Genomic DNA, 25,218 nt, shown 5'->3' with positions numbered 1-25,218 from the left:
CTGTTCAACTTAGGGCCGCTTCTGTTTTTGAATTACAACTCCCATAATCCCCGGCCACAGTGGGGATAGTCAATACAGTAACATGCCATGAACTGGCATTAAAAGGTTAAGATCCTTCCAGGCCATAAAGTGATAACAGCGCCAACAAGCGACAGCCACAAAAACGAAGCTGGAGTGGCCGGAGAGACTGGCAACCCCGGCGGGAGTCAAAGCCTTTTGGCTGGGGATGATGGGAGTTGTAGTCAACCCCCTCTGGGGGTCCCCTGTGCCAACCCTGCCTGCCCGGAGTAACAGTCTGTGCCAGGATCTGGCCCTCCAAGCTGTTGTTGGGCTATGGCTCCCCTCCTCGCTGACCATTTTCCCACTGCCGCTGAGGATGATGGGAGTTGTAGTCCCACAACGGCTGCAGGGCGGAAAGTGTGCGGCCCTGTTCTGTGCCTTGGGTGGGTTGCTTTCGGCCCCAGAAGGTTTCCAAGCCTTCTCAAGCAGCAAAGGGACGGTGGGATTTTTTAATGCATTTCTGAACGGGCTCGGGGCGTTTGCTGCCAGGCCTGGGCCCAGCAGGAGTCCTGACCTTTTGCCTTCCTTACTGGGGAGCTCATGGCGTGGAAGCTGGTGGCCGGCTGCTATTTTGGGCCTCTTGGCTGCCTGTTCCTTCCTGAGTCGCCTCCGCCGGCCGCCGAGTCGTGAGTCATTCCCTGTGTGGCGGCTTATCTCCCCCGAGCTTCCGTCACGAGGAAGGGGTCGCCAGCTGGCCGGCCGAAGAGGGCACCCGACCTCTCTCTCTCTGGGCAGTTCTCTCGAACCCTCGGCCGGGGCTTTCCAGATGTCCGGCAAACGAAAGTTGCATCCAGTTCTCTGCTCTTTCTTGGGGGGGGGGACCTTCGACACAGAGGTAAAAGACCGTCCAGGAGACCGCCAGCCTTTCGGAAAGCTCAGCTGCCACCTGGGTCAGGTGTGGCCAGGATTCAGCTTTGCGGGATCGACTTGGTTGTGTGTGTTTTTAATGGGAGCCCCCAAAGTCTAGTAACTGGAGCCGGGTGCAGAATGGTGGATCGGGGTGGGGGGAGGGGCCAGGTGCAGAATGGTGGATCGGGGTGGGGGGAGGGGCCGGGTGCAGAATGGTGGATCGGGGTGGGGGGAGGGGCCGGGTGCAGAATGGTGGATCGGGGTGGGGGGAGGGGCCAGGTGCAGAATGGTGGATCGGGGTGGGGGGAGGGGCCAGTTGCAGAATGGTGGATCGGGGTGGGGGGAGGGGCCGGGTGCAGAATGGTGGATCAGGGGGAGGGGCCAGTTGCAGAATGGTGGGTCGGGGTGGGGGGAGGGGCCAGGTGCAGAATGATGGATTGGGGTGGGGGGAGGGGCCAGGTGCAGAATGGTGGATCGGGGTGGGGGGAGGGGCCAGTTGCAGAATGGTGGATCGGGGTGGGGGGAGGGGCTGGCTGCAGAATGGTGGATCAGGGGGAGGGGCCAGTTGCAGAATGGTGGATCGGGGTGGGGGGAGGGGCCAGGTGCAGAATGGTGGATCGGGGTGGGGGGAGGGGCCGGGTGCAGAATGGTGGATCGGGGTGGGGGGAGGGGCCGGGTGCAGAATGGTGGATCGGGGTGGGGGGAGGGGCCGGGTGCAGAATGGTGGATCGGGGTGGGGGGAGGGGCCGGGTGCAGAATGGTGGATCGGGGTGGGGGGAGGGGCCGGGTGCAGAATGGTGGATCGGGGTGGGGGGAGGGGCCGGGTGCAGAATGGTGGATCGGGGTGGGGGGAGGGGCCGGGTGCAGAATGGTGGATCAGGGGGAGGGGCCGGGTGCAGAATGGTGGATCAGGGGGAGGGGCCAGTTGCAGAATGGTGGGTCGGGGTGGGGGGAGGGGCCAGGTGCAGAATGATGGATTGGGGTGGGGGGAGGGGCCAGTTGCAGAATGGTGGATCGGGGTGGGGGGAGGGGCTGGCTGCAGAATGGTGGATCAGGGGGAGGGGCCAGTTGCAGAATGGTGGATCGGGGTGGGGGGAGGGGTCAGGTGCAGAATGGTGGATCGGGGGGGGGCAGGCGCAGAATGAGGGCTGCCCCTTTCCATGAGCCAGACCCTCAGAACCTGCAGGTAAATGTTCAAAAGTACTTGCCACAGATCAGGGATTTGAACACAGAACCGATCGACAGTGCTGCCCAAAGGCAACACGTTTAGTACCCCCTTTTTACCGGTGAGGACCCCTCAGTCTAGGACAGAAGCCATTATTAGCACAAGGTCAAACGGCAGTCCATTTCCCTTACTTGCCATTATGGACCGGCTGGACATTCTTGCGGCTCTAGCACGAATCGCTCCGATTTCCTGTGAATCGCTCGGAGATCTGCTTGCCGATTCGGCCTGCCCTCGCTTCGATCAGTTTTACTCTGCCCTCCTTTCCCAGATCCTGGAACTCCGGAGGGCCCTTCTGAGCCCAAATATTTGACTTCCGGCGTGGGGGCAACTCTGTTAACGCTGTGGGTTCTTTTTCTTTCTCCCAAGGTGGTTTCACCCGAACATCAACGGGATCGAGGCAGAGAAGCTGCTATTGACCAGAGGGGTCCATGGAAGTTTTCTGGCCCGTCCGAGCAAAAGCAACCCGGGCGATTTCACGTTATCTGTCAGGTATGAAGCCGCAAAACCGGGATGGAGGAGAAAGCTGTGTTGACGCCTCTGTGTGTATTTTATTTGTGTATCCGACCCGTTCCTCGAGGAGCCCAGAGGGTTATGTTAAACAGGCTTTATGTGTATGCTCACAACAACCTTGTGAGGTAGGCTAGGCTGAGAGAGGAGTGAGTGAGTTTCATGGCTCTTCAGACTCCAAGGAACCCATTCTAATTTTAACCTGGCTGCGTTTCTCTGTAGCCCCCCCCCCCCCCGATTTGAAAGAGGCAGGATCCGATCAGTGACTCGTACAGAGATGCAGCAAGCAACCTCCCGGAAAAGTGCTCAGGAGGTGTTCCTTGCTCACAGCAAACGCTGTTTCCGTCTGGCGTGCAGCTCCAGAGTTTCTGCTGGCAGTCTGGCTCCCAATGGCCAACAAACTGGCCATTGATGGATAAAATCCGGCATCAGCCCTCACAGCAGAGGGTCATTTTAAACATTTTTTTTTTTTTTTTAAACCAGCAAAACACAATGGCTCTGTCTGTGTGGCTGGAACTTCAGTGGAGTTGCAGACTCTCCCATTTCGGTCCGAATGCTGCCTGCGGGGCGAGACGAGACCTCTTCCTACAGATCGTGCAGGGATCTTAGACAGCCCTACTGGTGCCAGATTTTGGGGAGGGGGTCTTAGCCCCCCCCCGATCTTCAGAGAATGTATATGTTGCTCCCAACTTTCAGGAGTGGGCGGGTTCCATACAAAGTGAAAATGACCTGACTGTCAGGGCAACGTGCTCACTTTCTGGACTCTGGTTGGCAGCATTTCCTATTTGCCGAACTTGTTTGCCTGTCAGACAGGGAGAGGTTGTAGCTCAGGAGCCAGAGCACCTAGTTTGCATTCAGAAGGTCATGGGTTCAGTCCCTGGCAGCATATCCAGTTAACAGGGCTGGGGAAGATCTCTTCTGCCCGAGACTGCTGCCAGTCAGAGCAGAGAATACTGCACTAGAGGAGTCAATCTGACATTCACAATTTATTCAAACATCTACGAATCTCTTCCTTTTGTGGTTTCCTCCTCTGCTTGTTACAATGCATCCTTTCCTTTCCCTCTCTTCCACCCTCCATATAAGCCTGCAAGCCATAGGCAATTATAATCAGTGTGATTAATTATAAAAAAAGAAAAAGAAAAACTGCAATTAGAATTTCCTCTGGGATTAATTGCAGCGGTTTTGCTTGACTGGAGGCTACGATTACTCTTCCGCCTCTCCCCAGAATAGCAGATTCATCTCCTGCTCGAAAGGGTTCGTGCCATACACATGATTTCAGTAAGACGCACAACAGCCCTGGAAGGTGGGCACGGGATGTTGCCCCCCGCTATAATGCAGATGGGGAAACTGAGGCTGAGATGGCAGGCATTGATGGCTGAAGATGGATTTGAACTCGGGTTTTCAGCTTGTTTTCCTTGCTGCTATTAGCTGCTATTTCTATTTGCAGAATTCTCCGTTTCAGGAAAGCGTAAAGCGATTTGGGAACCAGTCGAGGATGGGGCCGTATCTCAGTGGCAGAGCATCTGCTTTGCATGCAGGAGGTCCCGGGTTCAATCCCTGGCAGCATCTGCCGGTGTGGTTGGGACAGACCCTTGCCTGAGCTGCTGCCAGTCAGTGTAGACAATTCTGAGCTGGATGGGTCAAGGGTCAGACTCTGGATAGGAGGCAGCTTGCTATGTTCCAGTTCTGAAACTTTGAGCCCATTCCGAATTGCGCAGAATAATTTCCAGCTCTTTCCCTTGACGAGTGACTTCCTAACAGAATGTAAGCAAAATGACTGCACCTGCGAGAAAGAGAGAAATATTTATTCTCTTCCCAACAATTGTTTGCTTTTGCATGTTTACGGTTTTTTTTACAAGCTAAATACAGGCAAGAGGATGAAATAAAAAGAACCCAGGGAAGTAAAACATGAATCATGCAATTGACAAGGTAGTGGCTGATTACTAAAAAACTACTTACTTTGAATGATGGCTGTTTTTCTTGTCTAAGATTTCAGTTCAAAGCAGCCAGGAGATTTTAAGTCTTGATTATTATGTTTTAACTGCTGTTCCCTATACTGTGCCATATTTACCCGAATAGGTCTTGTGGTGGCAAGCATGAATTTGCTAAGCAGGGTCCACCCTGGTTTGCATTTGAATGGGAGACTACATTTATGAGCACTGTAAGATCTTCCCCTTAGGGGATGGAGCCGCTCTGGGAAGAGTATCTAGGTCCCAGATTCCCTCCCTGGCAGCCTCTCCAAAATTGGGCTGAGAGAGATTCCTGCCTCTGCCACCTTGGAGAAGCCGCTGCCAGTCTGTGAAGACAATACTGAGCTAGATAGACCAAGGGTCTGACTCAGCATATGGCAGCTGCCTTTAAAAATACAGGCTATGCTTGCATTTGCCTCAAAGCAATAGGCCTCTGATTTTGTTTGTTTGTGTTTGTTTGTTCGATTTCTATACTTCCTTTCTTTCTATACTTCTATACTAGATTTTAAGACTACCCCCCCGACACACACACACAATTTCTAATATCAAAGAACATTTGATTCAGATAAATGTTGATTTGGATTTTGGGGTTGCCTTCTATTTCATGTGAATGGTTGCATTGTATAAAATGGATTTTAAACAGTCTTGGAAGCCAGACCTGGTGGGAGAAAGAGTTCAAATTGTCCATTTCACGCTTCTCCAACCCTCCCTGGAGATGCCTGGAGTTGTTGTTGTTGCTGTTGTGAGATGCCTGGAGTTGTTGTTGTTGTTGTGAGATGCCTGGAGTTCTTCTTCTTCTTGTTGTTGTTGTTCATTTGGTTTCTATACCGCCCTTCCAAAAATGTCTCAGGGCAGTTTGTCCTGGGACTCTCTGCATGCAGAGCAGATGGTCTACCGCTGCACTATGGATGTACCTGATGACCGTATGAAGCTGCCTACTGAGTCAGACCATTAGTCTCTCTAGCTCAGTGTTGTCCACACTGACTGGCAGCAGCTCTCCAAGGTTTCCAGCAGGAGGCTCTCTCAGCCCTGACGGGAGAAGATGCTGCCAGGGATTGAACCTGAGACATAGGAAGCTGCCTTCTACTGAGTCCGGCCCTTGGTCCGTCCAGCTCAGTATTGTCTACACTGACTGGCAGCGTCGAACCATCCCGTGGGGTCTGAGGGCATCTGCTTGGAACAGACCCTTGTGCGTCTCGGAAGCTTCTAAATGTCTTTCACGTGATTGCTGAGATGGCGCGTGGGGGTGGAGAAGGAGAGCGTGCATTTACAGCTGCAGCCGGGCCCCGGTAAACAATTTAAAGAGCTGCATTCTGGTCCATATCCGTAAGAGTTCTCTGGGCCTGGAGCCAGCTGTTGGGAAACAGAACTGCGAGACCTTCAGAGACCTCTGAACGTCTAATTGGCACATTTCGATACTGCTCTGCATGAAAATCTCTGGGCAGCTCAACCACCTAAAAATGCAACGACGATTAAAACGTCGGCACAATTAAAACAATTTGAAAGCATGGGTTCACCCGGGCTTTTTAATTAGACTTAGAGAATTCATCGTTGTTTTAAATGGTTTTGAGGTTTGAATGTTGAATATTTTAAACTTGGTGGTGGTGGGTTTTTTTTTTTATTGTAAGCTGCCCAGAGATGTGAGTTTTGGGTGGTATACAAATATATAAAAAGCAGTAAAGGGTTTCTGCTGGGTGAAACCAGGGTGGAAAATGAAAGGAAACATCAAACCAGCTTAGGGAAGCCAGCTGGAAAAGAGGCTTTTGGCTCTAAAGAGGGGGCTGATTCTGTCCTGTGGTGGAGAGTTCTACAGGACAGAACAGTCACCAAGATTGTGCCTAGCTGCTGACTGAGGTAGCATGATAACCTCTCTTGCACAGCTGCTGCTACTTGCATTATGATTTCCTCCCCGTCTGGCCTCGATTTAGTTCTTAGCACATTATGTTGAATATAAGTATGGACCCACAACAAAATGTCACAGTATATGCCTGGTGTGTGTGTGTGTGTGTGTGTGTGTGAGAGAGAGAGAGAGAGAGAGAGAGAGAGGGAGAGAGAGAGAGAGAGAGAGAGGTGATCCTGTGCCTGAGCATGGTGGACATTTTAGGCACCTAAGCAGAGTGTGTGTGACTGTCCTGAGGGCGTTTTCTTCAGTCTGAGAAATTTCCCACTCTTTTTGCCCTTCCCCCACATCACTGACTTCCATTAGCTCTGCCCACCTCCTTGTCTGTTAACTGCCCTCCAAGCCCCCAAACGTTCCATTCCAGGCATTCAGTCCCCGGGTTCATTTTTAAAAATGTACACGGGGGCCGTCATTCTCACCCGAGCGTGCACAGAAGACGCTTGTTTGGCGTAACGTGTGACTAGCTCTCCGAGGTTACAGGACAGTGAGAATGGTCAACTCACAAAGCAAACACGCCTTCGGGTGGCGTGTCGGATGGCTTCCGCGGCTTCCGAAACCATTAGCCCTGGCAGCTGCGTGCTGTGTCAGCATGGAAGGTGACAGAGGGTCCTCTTCCGTGAAGCGGAATATCCAGCAAAAGCTGTCTGGGTGTGTAATTATTTCATCCCGCTGCTGGGATGTCGAGGGCCCTTCCGCCCTCGCAAGCTGGGACGCCAGCTGCAGGTGCCCATTTTCTCTCTCCCAGAAATGATTTAACCAGCATACCAATCGAGCCGGGCTCCGCGGAAGCCTTTCTTACGTCTTCAGATCTAGGCAGAGAGCGAGAGGCTGCAAGGCACGGCAGAGAGGCTGAGAGCGAGGCTGAGAGGCAGAGAGGCTGAGAGCGAGGCTGAGAGCGAGGCTGAGAGCAAGGCTGAGAGGCAGAGAGCGAGAGGCTGCAAGGCATGGCAGAGAGGCTGAGAGTGAGGCTGAGAGCGAGGCTGAGAGGCAGAGAGGCAGAGAGCGAGGCTGAGAGGCAGAGAGGCAGAGAGCGAGGCTGAGAGGCAGAGAGCGAGAGGCTGCAAGGCACGGCTTAGCGTTTCCCCCACTGCTCTCTTCTGCTTCTGCAGATTGGCAGAGAGGGGATTGTGCGTGCCAACTTTGTCTGCAGAGGATTGCGGAGAAGAGATGGAGTTTTGGGGTGGTTTTTGTTTGTTTGTTTGTTTGTTTGTTTGTTTTGCAGGGTGGGGCTATCCAAAAGACGTCCTCAGCCCCCTGCTCTGGGGTGTCCCGTGCCGCTCGGACAGCGGAAACGGATCTCTCCCGAGCGACGGAAGCAAAACTTTGCCATCGTTTTGGGGTGGGAGAGTTCTGCCCGTTGGCCTTGGGCCGGGAGCTTCCACATCCGAACTCTGATGTGTGTTGAATGCAAAGTTTTGATTCGGAATTAGAGAAGGACTGTGTGTGATGTGGCAGGCCGTGATTTGGAGATCTGAAGTCTCGGGATATCTGGGACGGGGCCGTGATTCAGTGGTAGAGCATCTGTTTTGCAGGCAGACGGTCCTAGGTTCAGTTCCTGGCAGTATCTCCAAGTAGAGCTGGGAACGACCCCTGCCTGGAACCTTGAAGAGCTGCTGCCAGTCAGTGCTGGCAATACTGAGGTTGACAGACCAAGAGTCTGACTCATTAGGCAGCATTAGCTCAGTGGTGGAGCATCTGCTTTGCATGCAGACGGTCCCAGGTTCAGTTCCTGGCAGCATCTCCAAGTAGGGCTGGGAAAGACCCCTGCCTGAAACTCCGGAGAGCTGCTGCCAGTCAGTGTTGACAATCCTAAGCCAGATGGACCAAGGGTCTGACTCAGTTCTATATGAGCCACCTATGTTCCTCAGTCTTCTTGATTTCTGGAAACCGGCTGTGTGTTTGTCTGGTTTGAAACAGGGGACATGCATCTTTCTGGGTTTGAGTTCACCGATGCAAAATCCCGTAAGCCCTGGGTGCCATTGCATGTCAGTAACCAGCTCCTGTCCATTTCTAGATGCCATTGCATGTGGGCTTTTAACTGCCATCAAATATGAAACACCACCGTTATATGTGATCTGTCAAATCTGATGCTGCAAGGTATATGGAGAACATTCAGCATCGGTCATTCAAAGAATGCTCCTCTGAGCCCCCCAAAGTACTTAGGAGTTTGACTGTCACACCCCTGCATGATTAACATTCGCCGTTGCTCCTGTCAAGCAGCCTTTGCAGAAGCACGTCGTTCTGGCCTCATCACTGTGTTGGGTCCGACTGAATTATTCGGTCGGTCCCAACGCAGAGCCAAAGAACTGAGCAGCTGGCCGTCTGAGGAGTCTCCCTGTTGGATCTCTGCATGAGTTCCTGCCTCCTTCCAATTGGGCACAGTGGCTCACGCAGAGAGGCAAGAGGTGGGCTCCTCCTGGCAGGCGAAGTCTGCAAAACCTCCCCCCCCCCCAGTTTTTAATTTGGACAGATAATTAGAAATTTGGAGAAAGGTGCTGGCAGGGAGGGAACGTGCATCCTTTTTCGTTCCAGCTCCGGGCGGGTTAATTCCGCCTGGCTATTAGTAGAGCGAAGAGCTGGCCCCTCCCTTCAGTCTCGTCTTGGCCCTTCTGAGTCCTCGCTCGCTTTCCGGAGAGGGAGGGCTAATTGCATTTGAAAGGCACTTAGCGGCAAACTGCCTGCTCAGCTCACCCCAGCCCAGGCACTTGATGGATGAGTCAAGTCCGGGGAGGGGCATTCTCCTCCTCTAGTTTGGGATGTGGGGTGGAGTCTGGCAGGCCAGTGGATGGGATTGCTCTGAATGGAGGGGCCCAGCCCCTGCACCTTCCGGAAGTCCAGGGGTCAAGCGGCCCCCAAGATGGGTTCGATTTATGCCGTGATTTTGGTGAATGCAGGAACCCTAAAAAAGAGGGAGAATTCATGGTCGTGCAGTCTCGCATTTCTCTTTTTCTTTTCGCTTTCTTTCTCCATTTCTCTTTTCTCTCTCTTTTCTCTCCCCTCTTTTTCTTTTCACTCTCTGTCCCTTTCCTTTCTTTCCCTTTCTTCTCTCTTTCTTCTCACTTTCACTCTCTCCTTTTATTTTCTTTCTTTTCACTTTCTTTTATTTCCCTTTCTTCCTTCTCTTTTATTTCACTTTCTTTCCCTTTCTTTTCTCTTTCTTTTCACTTCCTTCTCTTTCCCCTTCTTGTCTCTCCTTTTCTTTCTTTCCACTGTCTTCTCTTTCCCTTTTTCTCTCTTTCTCCTTTTCTTTTCTCTTTCTTTTCTCTTTCTCTTCTCTCCCTTTCTTTTCTTTCTTTTTACTTTCTCTTTCTCTTTCTCTTTCTTTTCTTTCCCTTTCTTTTCTTTCTCTTTTCTCTCTCTCTCATTCTCGCAAATCCAAGTCTCTAGTTCTATGTTCTTAATAAACATTTTTTAAAAGAAAACAATCTGCACAACAAATGCAAACGGTGTGCAAAGATACACAAATCTGTGAAGTGCTCTGTATTTGTGGTGTGTGTGTGTGTGTGTGTGTGTGTGTGTGTGTGTGTGTGTGTGTGTGTAGCTAGCCGCCTAGTCAGGGGCCTAGGATCAACCCTTACTCTGCGCTGTGCTATGCCTTGACTTGCAGTAGCCTAGTACATGAGAGAGCAGCTAGGCAGGTTGTTCCCACCTTCAGCCTCAAGTGGTACAGTCATCTGTGGCCTCAAGTGGTACAGTCATCCACCACCTCGACCTGGCCTCCAAGAGCAGTTGGCTTGCTAGGAGGATGCCCTCCTCGAAACAGGATCTGCCTCCAGGCCTCAAGAAAAAGGAACCAGATTTGCAGGTCTAAACGGCTTCTGCTGTCTCTTTGTCCTTTGAGTCAGGCCAGATTGGATTCTGAAAGTGCTCTTAAGGACTTCCTTGGGCAGCCGGGCTTTTCGGGACTGTGTCTTTTTCCTTGGCATGACAAGCTCCTTCGCTCTCTTTCCCCGCCCACCCTCTGCCCCAGGAGGAACGATGAGGTCACGCACATCAAAATCCAGAATACTGGGGACTATTATGACCTGTACGGAGGGGAGAAGTTTGCCACGCTGGCCGAACTGGTCCAGTACTACACGGAGCAGCAGGGCCTGTTACGGGAGAAGAACAGCAACATCATTGAGCTAAAATACCCTCTGAATTGCCAGGATCCCACCTCGGAGAGGTGAGTGAAGAGTAGGCCCTCTCCGATTCGGGAGCTTGTGGGAGAGGTGGGATTTGAATCGGAGGGTTCGTGACTCCTGGAATTGCGAGGGTCCCACTTAGAGGAGGAGAGTCGAGGGCATGCCCTCACCTCTTGCCTGTGGGCTCTCCAGAGGCATCCGGCGGGCCACTCAGTGAAACAGGATGCTGGACTAGATGGGCCTCCTTGGGCCTGATCCAGCAGAGCTGTCCTTATGACGAGAAGCCCTTCCTCGATTCAGGAGTACCTGGCAAAGAATTCACTGCTCCCTCTCAATTGGCAGGGTCCCGTTTTGGGGAGGGGAGATCCGTTCTTCCCCGATTCGGGAGTTTGCAGCGGAGGTGGCATTCGTATCGGATAATTCCCGATTCTGCCTCCTAGCTGCCACATGACACAACCCCCCTCTCTGATGGTTTGTTTTTGGTCATTCTAGATGGTACCATGGCCACCTGAGTGGCAAAGAGGCGGAGAAACTTCTGACGGAGAAAGGCAAGCCGGGGAGTTTTTTGGTGCGTGAGAGTCAAAGTAAACCCGGAGACTTTGTCTTGTCGGTGCTGACCAATGAGGACAAGGCGGACACAGGCGACCGGAAACCCCGGGTCACACACATTATGATCCGCTACCAGGTAAAACACTACTGGAGCAGGACGCTTTGGGAAGTTTACTGGACACAGGTCTCTGTTATTGCTCCAAACTTTGGCTGGCAAACAGCATGCAGCTGAACTGACTTTATTAGATTTGTATCAGCCAGTCCACAGTCGACACTATCCACTACACCACACTGCCTCTCAGTTTGCCACAATTTAGACCCAAGGTCCTTTGTGACTGAGTGAAGACTTGAACCTGGCTCTTTGCGGTCCAGATCTCCTCCTCTTGACTATGTGGTACAGCCCAGACGGGTTCTTGACTGTACCAGATGCAGCCTCCTTGGGTGGTTCTGGGGTGTTAATTCTGGCTTTCTTCCACAGCCAGATGGGAAATACGACGTGGGAGGTGGTGAGCGATTTGGCACCCTCACAGATCTGGTGGAACACTATAAGAAAAATCCCATGGTAGAGAAGTCCGGAGCAGTCGTACACCTGAAACAGGTAATTGCGGTAGCAAATGGGAAGGAACTAGTTGACCGTAACATAGAGGGCATTCAAAGACTGGATGGTGTGGAGTCCTCGTGGATTTGGGAGAGGACTCTTCTGCTATTGTTCCACCCTTCATGCTCTGAGATTGCTTACTTGTTCTCTCTTCCAGCCCTTTAACGCCACCCGAATCAACGCGGCCAACATTGAGAACCGGGTTAAAGAGCTGAACAAGATGGCAGATCACAGCGAGAAAGCCAAGCAAGGTTTCTGGGAGGAGTTTGAGGTATACAGAAAAGTTTGGAGGCTGGGGGGGGGGGGAGTGGATCCCTTCATCTAAACCTGGGCAGGGTGTGCAGAAAGGCAGTCAAAATCTACCAGTAGATCTCTGGGGGGTTCACAATAGGATTTCTAAGACCTTCTCCCAATTCTTTAAAAAAAATTTTTTTTTAACTGTTGCAATTTCACATGCTTCTGTTAACTGCGATCCCCAACGAGTAAATCCCAAATTGCTCTCGTACAGTGTGGTGACGGCGTTCTTGCTTTTTCTCGTGCCACCTTCTTGTCCCTGCAGATGCTGCAACAGCAAGAATGCAAGCTTCTCTATCCCAGGAAGGAGGGGCAGCGTGCTGAGAACAAGGCGAAGAATCGCTACAAGAACATCCTTCCCTGTAAGGACTTTTCTGAGAGATGAGGAAGGGGGGAAAGGCGGCTGGAAACAGCCTTCAGGGGTTCAGGGCTCTTTCAGCCTCCTCTTAAGAATGTACGGAGATCCCTGGTGGATCAGGCCCGAGGCCCATCTAGTCCAGCATCCCGATTCCTATCAGTTGCCTCTGAGAAGCCCACAGGCAAGATCTCTGGAGGAGAGCTGGCCTGTCGGGTAGCAAGCAGGGAGTGTCCTCTTTGCTAAGCAGGGTCTGTCCTGGTTTGCATTTAAATGGGAGACTCCATGTGCGAGCACTGTAAGATATTCCCCTTAGGGGATGGAGACTCTCTGGGAAGAGCATCTAGGTTCCAAGTTCTCTCCCTGGCAGCATCTCCAAGGTAGGGCTGAGAGAGACCCCTGCCTGCCACCTTGGAGAAGCCGCTGCCGGTCTGTGTAGACAGTCCTGAGCGAGACGGACCAAGGGTCTGACTCAGTAGAAGGCGGCTTCCTTGTACCTAGGTGAGGGCATGCCCTGTCTCCTGCTGTTGCTCCCCTGCAACAGGTATTTGGAGGTATCCTGCCTCTTACTACTACTGCTATTATTATATATATATGCTACTTTTCAATAAAGTTTCCAAAGTGGTCTCGGAGCCTGGAGGTAACTTAGAGCCATCTAGACTAGGAGCCATGGATAGGATGGTCCTCCATGAATTTATCTAAGCCCCTTGGTCATGTGAGAAATGGATAGATGTCCTCTTGGCCCAATCTAGCAGGGCTTCTCTTTAGACTTTGGGGGTGGGGGCTGTGGGACTCCTCCCCACTCCACATTCCATGCAGCCCTGCTTCTCTCTCCTCTTAGTTGACACGACACGGGTAGCTCTCCGAGACATGGACGAGAGCGTTGCGGGTTCCGATTACATCAACGCCAATTATATTAAGGTGAGTGGGGAAGGCACGTCTGGAGGGGCTTGATTCGAACCCAGATCCCATCTTCTGGAGCCAGGCAGTATACAAGGAATTTTGCTGGCGCGTCCGTGCTTGCCTCTTGAATGGCATCTTGTCCATCTAAAATGCACCCCCCCCATTTTTAATTAATTAATTATTTGGTTTTTATTTTAATTAATTAATATACATGTATATACCACCCAATACTTATGTCTCTGGGCGGTTTACAATAAAACAGTTGTGAGCCGGATTGTCAATAAAAAAATTGACAATAAATCCAGTTGAATGATATTGATTTTTTTCACTTTTTTATAGCATTGAACGTGTGCTAGATGTTGTAGTTAAAATCACAGTTAAAATCACAGGGAGGGCCTAAAAATAATGTATTTTCACATAATGGTACATGTTTTCTTATGACATCTTGCTTGCGTTTCCTTTTAGACTGGGAGCCCCTTGAGGGCAGGGAACTATTTTCTTCTTCCTCTTGCTCTGTTAACTCCTTTGAGAATTGTTTTTGTTGAAAATGGTGTATAAATATCTTATATCTAGTTCTAAAAGGCCTGGAAATGTTATGATCCTTGTGGATGCATAACCAGAGCACTTGTGGGAAAGAGGCGGGGATAACCCACAAGTATGTCAGTTTCACAAACACCTGCATAAACACACCCGAAGGGAAAACGAAACCTGCAAACTGCCCCAAGGTAACTGCATGGAGTGGAAGGTTTGTGTACTCAGAGGGCAGTTAACAGACAAGCAGGTGGGCGGAGCTATTGGTGAAGAGAGGAGGAAGGAGGGCTGGAACAAGAAGAATGGGACATTTCTCAGCTTGAAGGATACACCTTCAAGACAGACAGTTACAACCCTTTCTGCTTCTGAAAAGTGCCTAAAACATTCACCATGCTCAGACACAGGTAACACATGCACACCAGGGATATACTGTAACATTTTGTTGTGGGTCCAGTTGTTGTTGATGATGGTGATAGGAGGGGGAATTGGGAAGGACACAATTGTGTGCTTTGTGTGCCCGTGATTTGGGTATAAATGGAGATACTTGGTGCACTCTTGAATTCTAGCATTGAAAGTCAGGTTGGAGACATTTATTGGTTTAATCAACTCTACGGCAGGTCGGTTACATTGGTGCAGACTTTATTGCTTACGGCCAGTGTGATTCGCTTCAGATTGAAGGCGGCACAAGTCTGTCATGGGTGTCACAATTTCGGAGCACCCCGGCAACGAATTGTAGACGTCCCTCCGTCCTGCAAAAAAGGAACTCGTCCTTTGGTTTCTGAAATGCACCGTTGTTTTTTTCCAGGGCAGGCGGGTCTTAATTTTTAATTTTTTTTATTTTAAGAAGGGGAGGAATGGATGACGTGCCGCTATCGGCCCACTGAACTGAAAGCTAAAAGAGACTGTACCAGCCCAACCGGGCACTTTTTTAGTTCTTGGGGTAAAAAATGGTTCGTCTCCAGCCGGAATTGAATCGAATCCCTTAAAAGGCAGCTGTTTAATGCGCGGAAAAGTCCTGCGTTGGTCACTGTAAGACCTTGTGGAAGCCAAATGGCTACCTCCTTATCTTGGCGGCTTCTCACATGATCCGTCTTGCTTTTCTTTGCCCATCTTTCCCTCTTTGCATCTCCCTCCTCTCCCGCCTCCTCTGCACATTTCTTTCCTTTCCCTCTCCTAGAACATTCAGGAGGACGGGAGAAGCTCCGAGCACGGCAAGGTCTACATCGCCACCCAGGGTTGCCTCCAGACGACAGCCAGCGACTTTTGGGCGATGGTGTACCAAGAGAACACCCACGTCATCGTCATGACGACCAAGGAAGTGGAGCGGGGCCGGGTGAGTGCTCTGGCTGTCCGTTGGCATAACCGGGCACGCTTCTCTGCCTGAGCTGTTCTGGTACCCCACTCGGCAGAGATGTCTCGGCTGCCTTGGGGGGAAATGTGCACAGAGAGGCAAACTCCCAATCTTCTTGCATTTTAAAATGCTGACAACTTTCAAATACACCACATCGGGTGGTGTTAGAACTCCCATAGGAGCATATGAAGCTGCCAAACTGAGTCAGGACCTTGGTCCGTCTCACTCCAGGATTGTCTACCCTGACTGGCAGCAGCTCTCCAAGGTTTCAGGCAGGAGTCTTTCCCAGCCCTACCTGGAGATGCTGCCAGGGGTTGAACCCGGGACCCCCTGCATGCAAAACAGGGCTCTTCCACTGAGCGATGGCCCCACCAACTAAGGGGGATATCTTACAGTGCTCACATGTACTCTCCCATCCAAGTGCAAACCAAGGCAAGCCCTACTTAGCCAAGGGGACAGTCCAGGCCACAAGCACAGCCCTCCACCCCAAGACCCTACCCTCTCATCTCCCACAGATGATAAAACTTCCTTTTTACAGTAGAAACAAAATCCACCCTCCTTTATCTGGGGGGGGGGAGGCATGAAGCAGAGAGTTGAAGGGGCTTATCAGCAGTGGTGCCCCCCCCATACGGAGTGGCAGGCAGGCGGCTGTCATTCTTAATTTCCCTGTAGCCCCCTGGGACTCTCTGCCTGCACAACAACCCTGTGAGGTAGGCCGGACAGAGAAAAACTGGCCCAAAGTCGGTGAGCATGCTAATGGGTGCAAATTTGCATCCACGTCTCCCTGGTCCAAGCCCAAAGTTTAACCACTACAAGGTGTGCGCGGAGAAGTCCGTTTCCGTGTTTTCAAGAAATGTGAATTTACAAAAGACTACCCCGCAGGGTTCTTGGGAGGCAGACTGTAGACCTGTCCGCCGATAACCCCCTCCTAAATGTGGAGCACAGGTGGGCGCACAGCCAGTGGCTCACCCGTGGTGTCAGAAGTGTTCTGCCGATTCGTCGCCGTATCGCTTTGAAGTGCGAGCTGGAGAGTTCGCTGGCGGATCGGAGAAGAGCAAGTGCTTCATAATTAGCTTCTGATGAGCCCAGCGGCCTCTTCAGACGAGGACTTGAAAGCGAGCTGGCGGTAATTGTCACGCTGCTCGACGCTGGTCCCTGACGGCGAGGATAAGGAGTTGTGAGGCTGATTTTTCATTCGCAACCCTCTTGAGCTCTGTTTTGTAAACCCACATTGGGTCTTCCGCCATTCCCAGCTTGTTTGGGAATCCCCTTGGTTTGTCCCCTATAACAGGAATTCCCAGATGTTGATGACCACAGTCCACATCACCCCCTGCCAGTTGCAGCTGGGGATGATGGGAGTTGTAGTCAGCATCTGGGTGTTGGTGTTATAGGGAAACAACGGTCTGCACCTCCTCTCTCCTTTTTCGGCAGATCCAATAAAATGTCATCTTAGAGATGACCAGTTTTGAAATTCACTTTCCCCTTCTTAAGAAAGGTCCATTTGGGCAGTTGCTGATGGGGGAATTGTGATACTTTAATAGAAAATGCCAGTGTGATGTAGGGGTTGGAGTGTTGGACCTAGGACCAGGGAGATCTGAGTTCGAATCCACATTTGACCATGAAATTCACTAGGTGACTCTGGGCTAGTCACTTCTCACTCTGCCTAACCTACCTCGCAGGGTGGTTGTGAGGATAAACAGAACCAGGTATGCCCCTCTGGGCTCCATGGAGGAAGAGCAGGATATATATGGACTGGTGGTTTGACTCGGTCTGCTCTTTCTTTCTTTCTTTCTTTCTTTCTTTCTTTCTTTCTTTCTTTCTTTCTAATGGAGTTCAGCCTTTCTCCACAGAATAAATGTTTCCGCTACTGGCCGGATAAGAACTGTGCCAAGGAATACAGCTGCATCAGCGTACGGAATATCGGTGAGCATGAAACGCAGGGCTACCACGTCCGAGAGCTGGAAATTGCCCGGTTGGACAGGGTGAGTAGCCATTTCTTCCTTTGCTGTCATTTGAAAACCATCTCAGTGTGGGCCACTCCACCCCCGGCTTGAGGTTAGGAACCCACGGGCCACTCCACCCCCGGCTTGAGGTTAGTGAGCCTGCGGGCCACTCTACCTCCAGCTTGAGGTAACTGGGCCAGTGACACTCACATTCACAGCCCCGCGCTCTCATTCCGTGGCCCCAGTGAGGTCACAACCCACAACCTGCGCAAACTTGAGCCTGAGTGCTGAAATCGAGGCCGGTGAATGCATCCTCCCCCCAACACCAGTCTCTCATTTCCCTGCCCCACATGTGAGCATGAGTCAGAGGTGCGGGGGCAGTCTCGGGAAGTGATGTTTGTAGAGCTTCAGCAAATATTTACCTAGCCTTTCTCTCCCTTGTTTACACCATTTCTGGCTGAATTGGCCTCCCGGTTGGGACTGATGTGTTGATCATCTCTCATCTCCCCCCCACCCCCCGGCTGTCAAAATCCTGCAGGAGGAGCGTCCCAGACAGATCAAGCACTTCCAGTATTTCAGCTGGCCGGACCACGGAGTCCCCAACGAGCCGGGAGGCGTCCTGAGCTTTCTCGACCAAGTCACCCGAGCTCAGAGGAGCGTCCCGGACCCTGGTCCAATTGTCGTGCACTGCAGGTGAGTGGCCAGCAGAGGAGGATGTGGAGTCAGCACCGTTGGATATTTGGAGGAGGAGGATCTTATATTTTCATGTACTATAAAACGCTGCCTTTTGTGGAGTCAGGCCCTTGGTGCCTCAAGCTGAGTATTGTCAGCACTGACTGGCAGTGGCTAAACAGAAAGGGGCATGTATGAGCGTAGTGGTTTTATATCTCAGTGTGTGCACAATTTCCCCCCCCAAATATTTTGAAACGTCAAGAACTGGGGAAATGATTCCATTTTCCATAGAGTGGGGAATATATGTGTAGGCACGACATTCTCTGTTTCTGCACGAGGGATCTTCCTTGCAGTGTTTTTATAGGCACCTCCATAATCCTTTTAATCTGGTTAATCTCGGTGCTCAACACTCCAGATAAAAGGGTTTAGCGGCTTAAATTTTCTTTTTTTCCTCCTTGGAACATCTTGAGAAGGAGCTGCTCGTACGCTCCCCGGTGCGTCGGCAGGGTTGGAGCACCAGGGAGGTAGATTTTGGGTAGCCATTAGAGCGAAACATCCTCATTTCTGAGTCCTTCAGCCATGGAACAGCAGGCCTGATTGTCAGAGATGCTTTCTTGCCAGCGGGTATTTATAATATCAACTTGAAAATGTGCTTATGGCTGCAGTCACGGAAAAAGCGGTAACGTGCCTGATTCCGTTACTCTTGGAATGGCCCCTGGAGGGGATTCCTACTTGCCATAGGCGACCAGGGAAGGAGCTGTTTACAAGCCTGCATGAAACCCTCAGATATGACTGGAATGCAGCATTTTGTCTTTAAATTGTTTTCTTTATATACAAAAGGAAAATTCCACCTCTCCATTCTAAACAATGCGGCACCTAAGGTCACCTATGGCGAGTAGGAATCCCCTCCAGGGGCAATTCCAAGGGTAACAGAATCAGGCACGTTACCACTTTTTTCAGTGACTGTAGCCATTAGCAAATTTTCAAGGGGTTGTGAAATTTCTCTGTCGTCAGTGGCTGAATCTATGCTGGACAAGTTAGACTTGCCCTCCTTTTTCTGTTCTCTCCCGCAGTGCCGGCATAGGACGTACTGGTACTATTATAGTGATTGATATCCTGGTGGACACCATTCGTAGACAAGGTAATGTGGGTCACTTCCCTTTGGAGTTTCCTTCTAGGTTGCTTTCTCAGTAGGTTGCAAATCACCTCAGATGCCTCCATGTTTAGCATTGAGAGGCAGGATTTTCCTTTTTTATATAAACAAAACAATGTAAAGATAACCTGCTGAGTTCAGAAAAATCTGAGGGTTTCCTGCAGGCTTGTAAATAGTTCTTTCCCTGGCCATCTATGGCGGTAGGAATTCCCTCCAGGGGGCAATTACAAGGGTAATGGAATCAGGCTTGTTACCACCTTTTCAGTGACTGTAACCAGAAGCAAATTTTCAAGTTGCCTGCTGGCAAGAGAGCATCTCTGACTATCAGGCCATATTTTTACAAAACCCTTACACGTTACAGTATGTCAAAAGTGGAAAATACATCGGTAACGGAATCAGAATTTTTGGGCATGGTTTCTGATTCCGTTACTGGCCTGTTTTGCCCATTTTAGACAGTAGCTATAATATTTTAAAGACTTTGTAAAAAAAATATGGCCTGAGAGTAGGTGTTCTCTTGCCAGTGGGCATATAGAATATCAGCTCAAGAATTTGCTTATGACTAAAGTCACGGGAAAATTAGCGACGTGCCTGATTCCATTACCCTAAGAATTGCCCCCAGGTAGCCATATAACAAGTTTCCCAAAACAGGAGAATGTGCTCATACCAGTTATTAACATAAGTATGTTACAGCAGGTATCCTCCTCACCTCTCAGGATTTAGTTACATGAACCCAAGGTCTCTGACAAGTGGGTTTCCAAGCTATAGCTTGGATTTGAGCTATGACATTCCTCCATCTTGGTTTCTCCAAAACTTGCCTAGTGGTTAGTGCATTGGTCTAGGCACTGAAGGGCCTCATTCCAATGTGAAGCTCACTAAGAGGAGAGCTGGTCTTGTGGTAGCAAGCATGACTTGTCCCCATAGCTAAGCAGGGTCTGCCCTGGTTGCATTTGAATGGGAGACTAGATGCATGAGCACTGCAAGATATTCCCCCTCAGGGGATGGAGCTGCTCTGGGAAGAGCAGAAGGTTTCAAGTTCCCTCCCTGGCTTCTCCAAGATAGGGCTGAGAGAGATTCCTGCCTGCGATCTTGGAGAAGCCACTGCCAGTCTGTGTAGACAATACTGAGCTAGATAGACCAAGGGTCTGACTCAGTATATGGCAGCTTCTTCTGTTCCTATGTTTTTAAAGGAAACTCTTTGGGGTGTTAAGAGTTGAGAATACATCCAGTTTTCATTCGGCAAAAAAGCAAGCTCTGGCTATCAGAAATGAGCGGACGGCTGAAGTTACAGGTGATAGTATAAACTTGGCCCCTTTCCTAACACGCCCCCTTTGTGTCTTTACTCATGAGCAGGCTTGGACTGCGACATCGACATTCCCAAGACCATCCAGATGGTGCGGAGGCAGCGCTCAGGAATGGTGCAAACGGAAGCCCAGTATAAGTTCGTCTACATGGCAGTCCAGCAGTACATCGGGACTGAACAGAAGCGGCTCGAAGAGGAACAGGTAAGAGGGTGTCGTTATGTTGCATTTTTATAATGTATTGTTGGACCCAGTTTTAGGCAACTTGTGGGTTTTGGACTATGACTCCCATCACCCCCTGTCTGGGTGACTACAACTCCCATCATCCTCGGCCACAATAGTATTGTAGTCCAAAGTCGACCTGTTTACATTGTCAACTTCAAAAACTAGTAAACTTTTAAAGTAAACTTTACATTGTATACATAACACACTAAACGTCGAAAGTTTGTCATCCAGAATCCACAAGTTGACAATTTGTCGTCCAGCACTGCATCAGGAGTGAACAGAAACGGCTTGCCCAGGAACAAGTACGGGGGTGTTGGTTATGTTTGGTTCTCGTAATGTATCGTTTGACCCAGTCTTGGGTAACTTCTGGATTTTGAACGACAACACCCATCATCTCTGGCCAACCCGGCAGGGGATGATGGGAATTGTAGTCCAAAATCTGCACATTACCCAAGACTGGGTTGACCCTAAAACTCAATTTGAGTGGGGGCCACTCTTTTCCTGACCAATCCGTGCTGGCTCCTTCTTCCAAAATGTGGCGGTTGTGCACACCTTGGCCCCGGAAAATAAAACCACGCTTTATGTGAGGGAAAGGCCCTGCAGATTGGAGAAACCCACAGATCCTCTCTTGTTTCAGAGAAATATGAGGAAAGAGCGAGAATACTTGAATATCCGATACGCACCAATGGAGAAACCCAGAGCCAAAGCCTGTCCTCCTTCACCGATGGCCCAGATGGGGTAAGCTTTTAACGGCTAACAAGGAAAACATGCTTTGGGGTGGGATTAGGGGCTGAACCGAGTAGGGATGTGCACGGAACCGGTTCGGAGGCCCTTTACGGGGCATCGGAGACTTCCGGACGTTCTCTCTAATCCGGGGCAGCAGTTCAGGAAGCCGAAATCAACCTGGATAGAGAGAACATTCCCACAATTCTGACTTGGCTTCTCGTAACTGGGAATGCTGACGGCAGTCCAAAGAGGACAGAAATACAAATTGTTGTGAGCAGGTATCTCAGCTCTTGGGATCTGGGGAAGCCCCGGATGGTGATGACTCAGGAGGGAAAGCGTTGATGGAAGTCAATTTGGCTTCTGTTACCTAGTGGTATGTGCAGGTCACGCGGGGTCCCAAACGTTAAAAAGCTACTTTTTAGCTTTAGGAGAGGAGAGCTGGTCTTGTGGTAGCCAGCATGACTTGTCCCCTTAGCTAAGCAGGGTCCGCCCTGGCTGCATATGAATGGGAGACCAGAAGTGTGAGCACTGGAAGAGATTCCCCTTAGGGGATGGAGCCGCTCTGGGAAGAGCAGAAGGTCCCAAGTTCCCTCCCTGGCAGCATCTCCAAGATAGGGCTGAGAGAGATTCCTGCCTGCGATCTTGGAGAAGCCGCTGCCAGTCTGTGAAGACAATACTGAGCTAGATAGACCAAGGGTCTGACTCAGTATATGGCAGCTTCCTCTGTTCCTACTACCTCAGTCTTAAGGCAAATTCGAACCCCATTTCTTAATGGCATCGATATTGAAAGGGTGAGCTGATCCCTATTACTTCTGTCACAGGATGTCGTGTGGTGCATACAATGTGTTAGGTTCTGGGTGGTATAGGACGCCTCGTCAGTGCCTCTCCTGCCCTGTGTAGTCCTGCTTTCAGGGAGGGAGCAGGGTGTACCTTTTGTTGACGTCGCCTTTTAAAATGTTTGCTCTATAGGGTTGATGACGAATCTGCCTCCGTGTATGAAAATCTTAACGTCAAAACCTCCAAAGTCTCCGGGCTGAATAGCTCAGAAAGATAGCAACTTCCGGAGACAGCAGACCACGCTAGCCAGAAGGTAAGGTGGTGTGCCTGGCTCTCTGATTGGTTGTGTTCAGCTTTTGCAGACCCTGAAGCACTCATCCTCCATGTGGACTAGTAACATGGCCTCAAAGCAAGCAGTACACATGATTTTAAACTGGAAGTGTGTTTCTTGTTTATAGTCTGTTTCCTTGGACATGACCAGAGATCACCTCTCTCTCTCTCTCTTCCCTTGATTTTCAGGACTTCATGAAGGTTCGCTCTGCGTGTTTCCCATGTGCTGTCATCGTGTTTTCTCTTTTGCCACTTGACTGCGTCCCTCCATCCCCCAAGCACCTTGGATTCAGTACTGGAAACCGAAAAGACCCCCATCCACTTGGAGGGTGGAGCATCTACGTTTCAGGGACAAATTTTGGCCTAACTTATTCACGCAAGAGACATTTCCGTCTTGTGTTGGTTTCCCCCTTGGCTGGGAGTGTGTATCTACAAGTGCCTCTCAGATGTTTATTCTAGAGTATACAAATCTTAAACTTTGAAGGGTTTTATATAAAAGAAAAGACTATGGTAACAGATGTCTGTATTTTTTTGCTCCTCCCCAATCGCTCATTTCCCAGAGGTGGAGACGGCAAAACCATGGAAACGAGCACCGTGACGAAAAGCAGCTATCTAATCAATCCCCACAAGAGGAGAGCTGGTCTTGTGGTAGAAATTGAACAGCCCGGGCTTAGACATGGGCTGAGAAAAGTGTTGGTTCAGCTTTCGCCCATGCCTTGAACTCACTAGCTGGGTTTAGGCAGGAACGGCCTCCACCTTCCTACCTGCATTATGGGGATTAACACAGGCTTCCGTGATCAATGACTACAGCAAATGCAATGCAGTTGGTAGAAATAGGAACAGAGGAAGCTGCCATATCCTGAGCCAGACCCTTGGTCCAGCTAGCTCAGTATTGTCTCCACAGACTGGCAGCGGCTTCTCCAAGGTTGCCGGCAGGAATCTCTCTCTGCCCCCACTTGGAGATGCTGCCAGGGAGGGAACTTGGGACCTAGATGCTCTTCCCAGAGTGGCTCCATCCCCTAAGGTAGGGAGGATCTCTCTCAGTGCTCACACTTCTAGTCTCCTTTTCATATGCAAGCCAGGGTGGACCCTGCTTAGCGAAGGGGACAAGTCATGCTGGCTCCCACCAGACCAGCTCACCTCTATCAGCCAGTCCGGTGTGTTGAATTTATTTTACTCTTCTTTTATTTTCCACTTTATTTTTGATTGCTGGTCACTGACTGTCGTAATAGAATTTGTTCATTCATTTGGAAAAGAGTCGGCATGCACAAGGTTCCCAGTTCCCTCCCTGGCAGCATCGCCAAGTGGGGGCGGAGAGAGATTCCTGCCGGCAACCTGGGAGATGCCGCTGCAGCAGTTTCCTGTACTAAGCAGGGATGGGTGGGCTGGAGGACCTCTTAAGGTCCCTCCTGCCTCTGAGCTGTTGGCAGTCGGCCTTGTATGCACCTGTTTACATTCCTCAGCAGGTTGAGTTCAATCGAGGCCAGGGTGTCCCAACCCGCAGTGCCCCAGAGGCTGGAATACAACTCCCATAAGCCCCCAGCCACAATAGATTGTAGTTGGGGGCCATGGAGGTTGTAGTCCAGCACCGGGGGAGCACTACTGGCTGGGGACCCCTGGTAGAGGCCAGCACTGTCCACGAGGAGCCTCAGGCGGCTGGAGGTTTGCCTCTCTGTGGATTACAGATTTCTCCTCCTTGCTTTTCAAAGAGGGGTTTGACACGAAATGGCTGCATTAAAGAACTTGAGTTGGGCGGAAATGTAAACACACGGCTTAATGGGCGGAAATGTCATGGTATTTGCGTTGGAGCCGAGTTCCCGTGTTCCTCAAAGGTTACGAGGGTGTCTCAGCAAATCACCCTGGTCAGAGTTTCCAAGCAGTGGGTGTGCTGGTCAGCGCAGAGATGGCAGGGAGGGATGTGCGGAGTCAGACCCTTGCTCCGTCTCGCTCAGTATTGTCAACACAGACGGGCAGCAGCTCGCTGGGGTTTCAGGCACGTCGTTCCACGCCCTACCTGGAGATGCTGCCAGGGATTGGAGCTGGGCCCTTCTGGAGGCGAGTTCTACCTCTCAGCTACAGCCCCATCACTTAAGGGGAATATCTTACTGGAGCTGCTGCTTGACTTCTGGGCCCATTGAACCTTCGAACCATTGACCCACTGCCCCTTTGACCCACTGCCCCATTGCCCCTTTGACCCACTGCCCCTTTGACCCACTGCCCCTTTGACCCACTGCCCCTTTGACCCACTGCCCCTTTGACCCACTGCCCCATTGCCCCTGGAGCATTTACCAGCCCCCTGTTAATGGAGCAAAGAGACACCTCTTTAAAAGTGGTGATGATTCTCAAAGGTTCCAAGGTGCCAAGATTCAAAGGCACTCAACCCTTTGCGGACCGGTCGCAGTCCAGGGACCGGTGGTTGAGAAACTGCGCTATAGACCATATATTTTTTATAGAGAAAGAGGGAGACACAGACTAGCGTATATATACTGTGCCTCGATGTATTCAGTGCATGTATAGAGAGACACTTAGTCGGTGTGTATGTAGACATAAGCACTATTCCAAGTCTCTACATCGACACAACTCTAGCATACAGACACTTAGACTCTAGTACAGGGTTTCTTAACCTCAGGCTCCCAGGTGTTGTTGGACTACAACTCCCATCATCCCCAGATACAGCCTTTGTGGCTGAGGATGATGGGAGTCGTAGACCAAAAAACAGGTTGAGAAACCCTGGTCTAAGTCTACTAGTATCTAGAACAGGCATCCCCAAACTGCAGCCCTCCAGATGTCGCCGAACTACAACTTCCAGCATACCCAGCCACAAAAAATTGTGTCTAGGGATGCTGGGAGTTGTAGTTCAGCAACATCTGGAGGGCCG

At 50.7% G+C, this 25,218-nt stretch overlaps 1 protein-coding gene across 2 annotated transcripts in view; it reads left to right on the top strand.

Annotated features, from left to right (window-relative positions):
- Positions 1-22,854, top strand: part of LOC128338331 (tyrosine-protein phosphatase non-receptor type 11-like) — a 37,774-nt gene extending 14,920 nt beyond the window's left edge. For both annotated transcript variants that reach the window (XM_053280576.1, XM_053280577.1), the window contains exons 2-16: positions 2,501-2,623; positions 10,482-10,676; positions 11,128-11,320; positions 11,663-11,782; positions 11,940-12,053; positions 12,342-12,438; positions 13,273-13,352; positions 15,043-15,198; positions 17,067-17,198; positions 17,698-17,852; positions 18,905-18,972; positions 20,335-20,486; positions 21,145-21,245; positions 22,203-22,323; positions 22,530-22,854. In XM_053280576.1, the coding sequence (XP_053136551.1) occupies positions 2,501-2,623; positions 10,482-10,676; positions 11,128-11,320; positions 11,663-11,782; positions 11,940-12,053; positions 12,342-12,438; positions 13,273-13,352; positions 15,043-15,198; positions 17,067-17,198; positions 17,698-17,852; positions 18,905-18,972; positions 20,335-20,486; positions 21,145-21,245; positions 22,203-22,287 (1,771 nt within the window). In that variant the 3' untranslated portion in view covers positions 22,288-22,323; positions 22,530-22,854. The remainder of the gene's footprint in view (positions 1-2,500; positions 2,624-10,481; positions 10,677-11,127; positions 11,321-11,662; positions 11,783-11,939; positions 12,054-12,341; positions 12,439-13,272; positions 13,353-15,042; positions 15,199-17,066; positions 17,199-17,697; positions 17,853-18,904; positions 18,973-20,334; positions 20,487-21,144; positions 21,246-22,202; positions 22,324-22,529) is intronic.
- Positions 22,855-25,218: the final 2,364 nt, after the last annotated feature.

Source organism: Hemicordylus capensis, chromosome 16, assembly GCF_027244095.1.
Source record: "Hemicordylus capensis ecotype Gifberg chromosome 16, rHemCap1.1.pri, whole genome shotgun sequence".
NCBI lineage: Eukaryota > Metazoa > Chordata > Lepidosauria > Squamata > Cordylidae > Hemicordylus > Hemicordylus capensis.
This window is presented reverse-complemented; position numbering and strand designations above follow the sequence as displayed.